The sequence below is a fragment of the Rhineura floridana genome, chromosome 16 (genome assembly GCF_030035675.1).
Source record: "Rhineura floridana isolate rRhiFlo1 chromosome 16, rRhiFlo1.hap2, whole genome shotgun sequence".
Lineage (NCBI taxonomy): Eukaryota > Metazoa > Chordata > Lepidosauria > Squamata > Rhineuridae > Rhineura > Rhineura floridana.
In genome coordinates this window covers 38164415-38175505 of record NC_084495.1, presented here as the reverse complement: position 1 = coordinate 38175505, position 11091 = coordinate 38164415, and the positions used below count along the sequence as shown (strand labels likewise).

General features: G+C 50.6%; 1 protein-coding gene across 4 annotated transcripts in view; it reads right to left on the bottom strand.

Moving 5' to 3' along the window:
- CLCN5 (chloride voltage-gated channel 5) overlaps nt 1-11091 on the bottom strand; it is a 39599-nt gene that overhangs the window by 1258 nt on the left and 27250 nt on the right. For 3 of the 4 annotated variants that reach the window (XM_061598363.1, XM_061598365.1, XM_061598364.1), the window contains 9 exons: nt 10151-10250; nt 9734-9924; nt 9408-9530; nt 8020-8226; nt 7448-7528; nt 6093-6644; nt 5066-5252; nt 2086-2484; nt 576-792 (listed from right to left, as the gene is read on the bottom strand). In XM_061598363.1, the coding sequence (XP_061454347.1) occupies nt 576-792; nt 2086-2484; nt 5066-5252; nt 6093-6644; nt 7448-7528; nt 8020-8226; nt 9408-9530; nt 9734-9924; nt 10151-10250 (2057 nt within the window). Of the gene's footprint in view, nt 1-575; nt 793-2037; nt 2485-5065; nt 5253-6092; nt 6645-7447; nt 7529-8019; nt 8227-9407; nt 9531-9733; nt 9925-10150; nt 10251-11091 lie in introns of those variants that run through there. The other variant, XM_061598366.1, reaches the window with a different exon arrangement.

Sequence of the window (11091 nt, the reverse complement as noted above, 5' to 3'; positions counted from 1 at the left end):
ACAAGCCACTTCATGTCCTTGCTGGAGATGCAACCAGTACGGGGAAGGGCTAGCTCAGTGGCTGGTGCACCTGCTTGGCATGCAGAAGGTCCCAGCTCCAACCCCCAGTAGCATCTCCAGGTAGGCCTGGGACAGAACCCAGCCAGGAGCCCTGGAGAGCTGTTGCCGGTCAGTGGGGACACTACTGGCTAGGTGGACCAGTGGGCCTGACTCAGTCTAGACAGCTTCTTGCATTTCTACCAGTTGTGCTCAGGCACTCAGGCGGCAGGAGAGCCGAGACTGTGACGTGCCCAGCTTGTGGGCTGAAGTGCTGCTGCATCCGTTTCCAAGAAGCACTCTTGGAGCTGAGAGTTCATGAGATATTCCAACTTAATCGACTGATGGCTTGAAAGGTGGGTCACATGCCAGAGTTTTAGGCTGGCACCGGACAAAAGTGTTGTGCAAAGTGAAAATGGGCAAATACATGCCATTTCCAAGAGACCCTGAAGCACCCAAGTGGCCAATGGGCATTTAAGGCAATCCATCGCTCCTGGAGGGACTGTGCGCCCTCCCTCCCTCCCTGTCGCCCCTCTCACCCGTTGTGCGTGACCAGGCACTGGCGCAGCCCAAGTTTGCGGAAAATGTCCACCACAATTTCCATGGGTGTTTGGTCTGTCACCGTGAAAGGGCTGAGGTCGAGGATGCCTCGGAGCTTCAGCATGGACGGGGAACTGGGAGGCAGCGGGGGGGAGTGGTCAGTGAAATAAATAACGGAGCTGCTCACAATCCCATCTTGCTTCTTCCGGGCATTTTCTGAAGAAGAGGTGGAGAGAGAGACAGGAGAAGCTGTTGAGAATGGAGCATTCACCCCCTTGGGGCCTACACCCATGGTACTTTCTACCAGTTGGGCACACACTGCCTGGGTTGCGTGGGTTGGCTTGGAAGTAGAGGATCGTCTTGGAGAACCCTAAGATTTTATACTGCCATAAGTCTTTGGCCAAGATTGTGTGTTCTGACTGCAGCAATCCACAAGCACTGATGTCAAGTGCAACATTCAGTACCTGACTTATGTTTCTAGTCCTCAAAGCTATGAAGAGAGAACTGAAAGCATGTGGGCAATGACAGGCAAGATCTCAGAGGCAGGGTGGGCTGAGCAGCCTGTCCAGCAAGGAGTGAGCTTCAATGACCTACAGTGCACTTTGCCTACCCTATGAGGTAGGCCAGAAGCAGAACTTTGCAAAGTAGATGCACCTGGAGAGTTCCGCTTCCTTTGGAGCAGGACTTGGCGGACTTCCACACAGGTGTTCATGCATATTTTTAGTGCAGCTTCTCTTGGGCTTGGCTTCATCTTTGCTTCCCTTAGTGGTTTGGTATCCAAATTCCTCAACAAATGGCTGAAGATGCGATGCCTCAATGATTGCTAAGGCCTGGGGGGACAATCAAGCCAGCCCCCCACCCCACCCCCACATCTTCAGCTATGTGGAGACACGGACTGGGGTTGTCAGCAGCGCTCTGTGCTGGATACGCGAGAGGCACAACGTAAGGAGAGCCTGTGGGCTGGATCAGACCCAAAGGCCCAGCACCCTGGTCTGCACAGCATCCTTTGGGAAGGGCAGCCCTCAAGCAGGATGTGAACAAAGGGCCGGGTTAAGACGTGCTGAGGCCCTAAGTGATGTCACCTTTAAGAGGCCCCAGAGCATTACCAAAAAGGAAAAGTGTTATTATTATGTAGTTAGGTAAAACTTAGCTCTGTATGTTCTACTTAGAGGCCCTAAACTGTAGCTTACTTATTAGCTTGTGCATAAATCCAGCACTGCGTGAAGGCAGCAGATGCTTCCTCTGCTGCAGTCTCTGAATGTGGAGATTCTGTTTAGCCATTGTGGCTAGTAGCCATTGATAGGCTCTCCCTCTGTGAAGCTGCTGAATCTCTTCTGAAGGCAGAGCTGGACAGGGAAGGAAGTACCACTAAGCTCTTAGGTGGAGTGGGGTGGGGAACCCTGCAAATCAGGTAGGAGAATAAAAACAACCCCAAGTGCACACACACACACACACACTCACCACAGCCTCCACGGATAGACCTGCAGGGGTCCTCCCCTGCTCACTCACCAATGGAGATGATGATGTCTCGCCTGAGAACAAACCCGACGAGTCGCTGGGACTCCCGCGACACCACCACCGGGTAGCCACTGTACGTGGTCTCGTTGATGATGGCCTCTACATCCTCAACCGTCATGCTGTCCTGGGTGAGGACGGTCAAGGGAAGGTTGCAGCGCCGCGGCCTCATGACGTCCATGGCCAAGGTCTTGTGAGAGAACTCCTCCTTGGCCTCCAGGAATGGGTAGCCGTTCAGGCGGATGTGGGCCTCGTAAATGCCCTCACGGCCAATGGCATCTGCCACCCACTTGCTAGTCATGGCCGCGGCCATCAGAGGCACAATATATTCCAGTCCCCCAGTAAGTTCAAACATGATGACCACAAGGGAGACCGTCATGCGCGTCACTCCTCCTGAAACACACATACCCCCAACGTGCTTGAGAGTGGGATGCAAGCCCCTAGGGACATCAACTGCTTGGCCTGGTTCACATGTCATGCTAAACCAAAGCATGGCTTTGTGTGAATGTGCAAGCTCTAGGAGAGGAGATCATGGCTGCAGTGCTCCTGATCATACTGCTGCTGTGCTGACCTAAGCCATGGTTTGGGTTGGCATCTCATCCAAACCCTCTCCTGGACAAACGTTGGTTACAGCTTGCGGTTAGTTTGGAGAGAACTTGAGTTCCAAGCCATAGTTTACCTTAGGGTAGCCCTGTAACAGAACAACCAGAGATGAGCAAAGTGGCCACACTCTCCTCTCCAGGAGTCCACTTTTTTAATTAGATTTTTATTCCTTCCTCCCTGAAGGAGCCCAGGGCGGCAAACAAAAGCACTAAAAACGCTCTAATCATAAAAAGACTTTAAAATATATTACAACAGAACATCCTTAAAAACATACTAAAACAAAACATCTTTTAAAACATCTTTTTTTTAAAAAAGGCGCAGACTGTATTCATCTTACATCACCGTGAGAGCCAGGCCAACAGAAAAAGGGAGGAGAAAGGTACAGTAACTCTTAATACATCAACTTTGGTTTAAATTAAAAGAAAAAAGCAAGTTCCTGGTCCTTGCGACTGTAGAGGAAAGCTTGAACCCTAAACATACAGCATTTGCTGAAGGGTCAGGTGCAGGCTGTAAGTGTAAATAAGAGGCAGCTGGTGGTGAGCATCTTCAACCCAAATGAACTCTGTGTGTGTTAAGCAGTCAGAGCAGAGCAAGCCAATATAATGGCCTCAGCCCCTTCCATCTCTGACTCTATACAGCAGTCTTCACTTCAGGATATTAAGGGCAGCCCTGCAGAATCAGACCAAAGGCCTATCTAGCCCAGCATCTTCATTTCCCACAGTGGCTAACCAGTTGCCTCGGGAAGTCTAGAAGCAAGACATCCAGACAACAGCCTTCCCACTGGTGCTATGTCACAAACACCTGGTATTCAGATATACTCTGAACACAGAAGTTCCATGTAGATATCATGACTGGTATATCCAGCCTCCAGGAATTTGTCTGTCTTAAACAGCACTCTATGTCCCGTGACAGTGAATTCCATTGTTTTATTTCACACGATGCAAAATTCTTAAAAGTTACTTGACTTAAATCTGGTGTTCCCATCATCACCAATCTTGAAGAGTAATTGATGCACCTCTATCCTGGCCTTTGACACACGAGATAATATGTTTTCAGGACCCACCATATTCCCGTGGCTGTAACTTGTTTTAAACTGTTTTAACATTGAATTTTAAATTGTTGTACCCTGCTCTGTTGGGATAGTGAAGAAAAAAAATACTAATGCAGAATTTAAGACTATTGCAAGACATTTCTGTGTAAGCCTCTAAGCAATGACTTGTACCTCTCTGTTCTGTGCATGTGTGTGTGCGTGCGCGCTCATTTTTATGTAATGTTAGCTACTTAATAATAAAAAAGATTTTAAAAAATCAGGTAAGGCTGTATACAGGTGGTGGTCAGAGCACAATAACAACCCTAAAAACCGCTAAAGAACAGGATGCCACCAACAGCAAGCAAGCGGCCTGCTGGTTTGGGTTTTGTGGGCAAACAAAGAGAGGAGAAAACCCCCAGGTGTTTGAAATGAAATGTTCCTTTAGATTTATAGTGCCCCCAAGGAACGGTTTGTTCTGGGCCAACAATAAATTTCATTTCAAGCTCTTGGGAATCCCCTCCCCCGCTGTTTTTTGTCTGCACTGGAAGCCAAAACCCAACCTGTTAAAATGGCTATAGCTCCCAACTCTTCTGCAGTCTAAAAAGCTATTTATCATTAGCTGCATAAAGTAGCTTTTTAATAGGCACCTTTTTAAAAAGCTCTGCTTCTTAGGAGAAAAAGGCCTTGCCATGCTAAATCAAAACAAGTTGCAAAGTTTGTGGCTCAATTGATTTTCATTCCAGGTTAACACGTGATGAATAAGACTGGATAAACGCCAAAGCCATTCTCCAAGCTGGTGCCCTCCAGATGCTCAATCCCAGCTGGCATGGAGTTATGAAGCCGGGGCTGATGGGAGCTGCAGTCCAAAATATCTGGATGAAACCAGGTTGGGAAAGGCTGCCTTAGCTTAATGTTCAAATGGCAGTAACTATTGACAGTTATTCCAAAACTGCCATCTCTAAGCTTGCAGGATGATTATATGGGATCAGTGCTTCAAATAAGAAAAAACTCACTTAAAAAAAACACAACCCACAGCTACAATTCTGCTCTTCCTGCATCTAAAGAACTCTTTTACTGTTTTGCATGGTGTTTTGTAAAGAGATAAGCATAATAGAAATAATGTCAATATTTCCTCATCAGTTGACAAGTTATCACTACAGCATAAAGCACCTGCAGGTCACATTTTGAGGGTTCACTCCTGCTATATAGGCTGACCGCCCTGGCTATCAAACTAGAGATTTTTAGCTTAGGATTCTGGGACCACCAACAGAGCAGCACCAGAACACCCACCGCCAGCCTTCTCTTCTATGCCTGTCACAGATTCCTCTGGCACTCACTCACCAAGGCAGGCAGCTGCCCCCACCATCGCATAGAGGCCAGGAGTGATGCAGTCCGCCCCTTGGCTGCACCAGCCTCCGAAGATGACCCAGTCATGGTGGTAGTATGCCAGCTGCTCCATCCCCACCCCCAGCAGCCGGCCTGCAATGGCCCCCACGGCCATGCTGGGGATGAATAGCCCCGACGGCACCTGCAAGAGAAACACTCGCATCATCAGTGTGCGCACAGGGAGCGAGAGGGCAGCTCGTGCAGAGGGCAAGACCTACAGCAGAGGGGAAACTCGAGTCTTTGGATCTGCTGGGGACAGCTAGGAAGAGCAGTCTGAGGGGCTCTGGGTTTATGGTTTGCCTTTCCCCAAACACAGGAAATGCTGCGCAATGCAGAGAAAAACACAGCCTCTGAAGCCCCTCCCCCTCCCCACCAAATTCTGGGTCCTGCCTGTGGAAGAGGGTGCTCATATCTGCATATAAAATCACATCAGTCTCACACGTAGCCGAGTCATGTTACAGCAACATACCCGCAAGAGTGTTTGCTCTTCCTGTGGGATCCGCTCGGCTTCTGCAAAGGAAGCCTTGGACCATCCTGACTCTTCCTCTCCATCCTCCTGCCCTCTCTCCACTCCGGAATCCTCGTCTCCTCCCCGCAGAATGCTCTCCATCCCAATACTCACCTGCCTCCTCCTGCCAATGTGTGTACTGCATTTTCATATCCTTCCTACATGCATACATACCTCCCCTCCCCCTGCCATGTAGCTTCACAGCCATGTGGAGAGTATGAACTCTTAATGACTGCACCACAAAGACTCTCATAAAATGCCGGGCGAAAAAACATCCCTCTCCCCCCCGCCCCGGCTTTCAAACTGATCTTGCACCTTCACCTTTCCCCACCGCTCCCTTTGCACGCCTCGTCTTACTCAGACTGTCAGGCCGAGGGCAAGCCCCGTAGTTTCCCAGAAATCCCTCCTTTCTGTGCAGCCCTGGCTCTTCCTATGGATGCTCTATGAGTCACCCCGTGTGGGTCCCCTACTCGCCTTCATGCCAAACGTGAATATAGTGATGAAGACTTTCAGGATGAGGGCCAGAGCCAGCTGCCACATGGCTGTGCGGACCCCTGGGCCCGCGGGCCTGTCGGGCAGGTCATCCACTTTGGTGGTGTTGAAGTCGTTGAAATCGTTGATGTAGTCACAGAGCTTGGAAGAGTCCAGGAGGCCACAGTCATTGAAGAGCTCCGAGATCAGCTCGCTGGTGCTCACCCGGGTGTACTCGTTGGGGAAGGCCAAAATGGCCGTGATGGCTGTGACCACGATCACCTCCACCACGGGGTACCTGCCCAGCTTGGTGGTTTTGCGCCTCCTGCACCAGGCGATGTTGCTGCGGATGAAGAAAGCCCCCCAGAGCCCCCCAAAGATCCCCAACAGGATAAACGGCACCAGCTCCAGCAGGTGCCATGGTGTGTGGAACTCCACGTAGAAGAGGACAAGGCGGCTGTTCCCAAAGGGGTTGATGGAGCGCAAAGTAAACGCTGCCACAAGCGCAGCAAAGAAGGAGCGCCAGAGTGTTTTGAGGGGGAAATAGTAGCTGACCTAAGCAGGGACAGCCGGGGGGGGGGGAGAGAGAGAGAGAGAGAGAGAGAGAGAGATGGGTTAGTTCCCACCTATGATGGGCTCTTTGCTTTACTTGGTTCATTGCTGCCAATACTCCCAGTGAAATAAATCACAACTGACTTCTTAGCTCTGTAGGCAATGACGCTTTAACACTGAAAGGCCTGTGCTTGCCTAATACCACTGCAGGAATGTGCAGCTATAATAATATCCTGCCCCTCCTCCCAAGGGTGGCAGACAGAACAATGATAAAACAATAAAAATCATTAGCAGCAGCATATTTATTTGCCTTCTTTCTACAATTATGCTCAAAGTGTCTTAAAGAAAGAGTAAAATCAAAGCAATCTGCACAGTCCTGCCCATTGCTCCTAACCCAAATGTGCACTTAGGTAGGACTTTGCCTTATGCTTCTACCTCAGTGCGGGCTGCAACACTCACTGGCAGTGGCTCTCCAGGGTTCCAGACCTGGGGCCCTTCCTGGCTTTACCTGGAGATGCCGTGGGAGACCGAGCCAGGACCCTCCGCATGCAGCACTTGTGCTTCTACCACTGAGCTCAGGCCCTTTCCCACTTGCACTCCAGGGTGCAACACAGAACCTCTGGCCCTGAAGGCAGCTCTCACGCTCAGCAAGTCCAGCTGCTCCAGACATCATCAAACGTGGAAGCCCCACTTCAAAAGAAGCTGTGGAGCTTCGGCCTGGCTGAGGAGCATCAAGGACAGGCAGACCCGTGCCTCTGAGCAGGTCAAGCGAACAGACCCAAAGCAAACCCCAAAGCTTCTGTTACCTCTTCTAGACTGAACAGGACGCCTCCAATGGGGGCACCAAAAGCCACCGACACACCTGCAGCTGCAGCTGCTGATAAGACCTAAAGAGGAGGGGTGAAGAAAAGCCAAATGAACCCCTTTGTGCTGAAACACAAAGAACTCCACAGTGTAGCCCTGCACATCTTAGCTCTACACTCCTGGAGATAGAAAACTTTCTGGTCCTGCGTGGTTAAATTCAGCAACCCTTTACAAATTGCACAGTTTTATCAATTTTTGTGAAGGGCGCCAGCAGAGAAGACATCAGGAGGTGGCCCAGCCTGCTCCAGTAGCACCCCCCAATTTGGAGACTGTTCAGTATCAGCCACATACCTTATGCCCCTTAACTATCATCAATTTGCAGTTAACTTAAGGGGAACAAATCAGCCAACCCTGGGCCTTGCACAGCTGCATCAGAGGAAGCAACAGGCCGGTTGAAAAGCTTGTTTCATCACTTCTGAGAAATGTTTTGAGGGCCAAACCAGGCATGCATGAGCCTCTTCGCCCGCCTGCCCGCCTCCTGAACCTGAGCGCCTCTGGGCCGCCCTGGTTTTACCTCTCGGCGCTTGGCCTCGTTCTTCCTATACTTGGTGAAGAGGTGGCAAAGGATGTTCCCACAGCAGCAGGCGACGTGGACCAGGGGCCCCTCTTTCCCCAAGCTCAGGCCGGAGGAAACGGCAAGCACAAGGGTGATGGTTTTGATGAGCAGAGTCCACTTGCCCAGGTAGCCCCGAATGATGAAGCCGCTCAGGATAGTTTTGATCTGAAACCCAAACACGAGAGGGTCGCAGCACAGGCACAACGGAGAGCCCCCTCGATGCCTTGGGGCACGTGTGGGAAGGAAGACCCATTTGCATTAACCTGCCCAGCTGAGCGTCTCCCATTTTCAGTTCAGGCAGGCTGGAGTCAAGACTGTGTGACCTGGAGCGCGAAACGTTCTTCCAGACATTTCTTCCCATTAGACTCTTGCTGCTCTCAGTGACAGAGCATTTGAAAATGTAGAGCTAGTAAGAGCACAGACTCCTATTTGGGGGACAGACCACAGCTCAGTGCAAGAGTGCCAGCTCTGCACGCAAAAGGTCGCAGGTTCAAACCTCAGTAGCTCTAGTTAAAAGGACCTCAGGGGACGGGACTGGGCCTTTCTCTGTCTGAGACCCGTGGAATGCTGCTGCCAATCTGAGGAGGCCATACTGTTGGGAGTGAGGCAAGAGCAACTCCTGTTTGGGTTCCAGAAGGAAGATAGAGTTGGGTCCTCCAGCCGGCTAAGCTTGCCTACCTTTCCCTGTGCGCTTCTCTACCTAACGTCCTTCCGTTGTAAACTGATATGCTCAGGGAAGCTGACCTCCCCTCCTTTGTCATCTTCTTTGACTGTCCGAGGAGAGAGAAGACATCTCCTGAGCCACGAGGGCAATACCCAAAACTGGGCACTGCACCTCCAACTTAGTTAATCGGAACTAGGTATGCCTTTCCTATCTGCTATGTATTTCTATTAATAAAGTAGCTTTTCTTATTTTACTAAGTCTCAGTGATCTCAATGCAGGGTAAAAGCCTGCTTCTAAGGTAAATACACACACTGGCACACGCAGCTCAGACACTGAGTATCCCTGCATATTTCCATACTAGGCTAGATGGTCTGTGCTAATAAAAGACAACAGCAGCTTTCTACCTTCCCCGTTTCTGAACTAGGTTTTTACCAGAGTCTCCCTGCCTTGTCTCAAGGGTGCCTCTGTCCGTTGTGCAGAAGACTTCTCCCTCTGCTAGATCCATGGTTGCCTTTGCAAGGCTCTGTTCCTTTTTCTCCCTTGAAGAACAGACTCCTGCGCATGTCCCAGCAGCACCGAAGGCGGCCCTGCCCTCCGGAATGACCCCTCCCGGAGCACCTGGTGCTCTTTGGCCTTTGGCTCAAGCAGACACACCTGAGAGAAAGACAGTCACCAGGCTTACCTCTGGGATCCCTGAGCCACAAGCGTATGGAGCAAAGCCCCTAACGAGCAGCACGGCGAGCAGAGAGAACAGCAGGGCCCAGATGACGTAGATGAAGTAGCTGAGGATGTAAGCAAGCGCCCCCTGCAGCGGAGAGAAACGGGAGGCATGCGACCAGGCCGCTGAGGCATGTACTGGCGGGCAACTGCCAGGCATTCTGCTCCTGCCCTGCTGAGGGTAAACAGGGCTTGCAGGGGGCTTTGAGCAACAAGATAAATCCACAACTGTGTGCATTCAGATCTGCAAAGCGCCCCCCACCCCTGGGGAGCCATGCTCCGGTTACACACCCCTTCTTCCTTGCCCGTCAGAAGCTGCGCCCACGTCCTCCACTCTGGGCACTTGTCCCTGTCCTGGAAGGTGGGGTGTGTGGAGTTCCAGCAGCAGTGTTCGTGGTTATACCAGAAGCCATTCAGGCAGACGCCTTCCTTCAGGTCCGTCATCCAGTGGGCAGAGATGTCGATCAAGCCAGCTAATCCCCCTGCATTTGAAAACCAGGGCTTCAGTAACGCAGGAGTGTGCGGCACGGCCGAGCAGCCAATCGCAGCATGAACCAGCATGGCTCTCCCAGCACCTGCTGCCACCAACGCGGGGAGCAACTTAGAAGTGCCTTCCTCTGCGCTCGCTCTCCCTCTCAAAGGGCTGAGGAGGCAGGTGGCCAGTGGAAGAGCGGAGACAAGGAGGCCACGGCCGCTTTGCACTCTCACCTGCACACAGCCCGATGAGCAACATCAACAGCCATCCTGAGAAAGCGTCGCTGACGCTGTGGATCAGGGCCCAGGTGGACTCTTTGCTTTTATTGGTGATCTGGAAGAAAGGATCAGAGAGGTGGAAGTTAACTTCTTCAACATTCTCTTATGCAAGGGCAGGGTGGGGGTTGGGAGGAAGGAAGACACACACACACAGGGGGGAGGGCAGAAAGAGAGAGCTCCACCCACTTTTTATTCCCCCCTCCGAGGGAACACAGCCCTCAACAGACAAACGGTTGCACACCCCAGGCACAAAGCACTACAGCCAAAGAGCAATTGTGCCCAACATTGGAGAGTGCAGAGGACAGACGGATTTTGTGTGCTGGGAGAAAGACTTGCCTTTTGGAAGGAGAGGAAGGAGAGAGGAAGGGAGGGTGTGGGAAATGTAATGGAGAATTTTTATATATCCACACATATAAACATAGATATTAGAAGGTATATGTTTATGAAATATAAGAAAATCACAAGAAACTAAGCAAAAGGCCCACAGGCCTTTGAGACCCCTAAAATCCAGTTTCACAGAGGCAAGTGAAGTTCAGCCTGAACTTCTCAGCTCATGAAATGAAGGAAACAGGCCTGTGTGTATGATTAACATTTGATTAATGAGTATATTGCTTATAAGCAAGCACACATGTAGTGAGAACGTAACAAGCGCTGGATGCGCTGGTTAGATCTTCCAATGGTAAAGATGGAAGGTTTTAGTTAATATTATTGGGAATTCATATATTCCTATTTTCTCATGTTTCTTTTATAGAGATAGATATATAAGTTAAGAAATATATTCTAAGAGCTGTAGGAACCATGGAAAATTATAAGGAAGCAACAGGTATAGTCTGCCGTGAACTTTAAACAACCCTGACTTGAGCAGTTAAAGGTCCACGTGTGATTAATAAATGGAT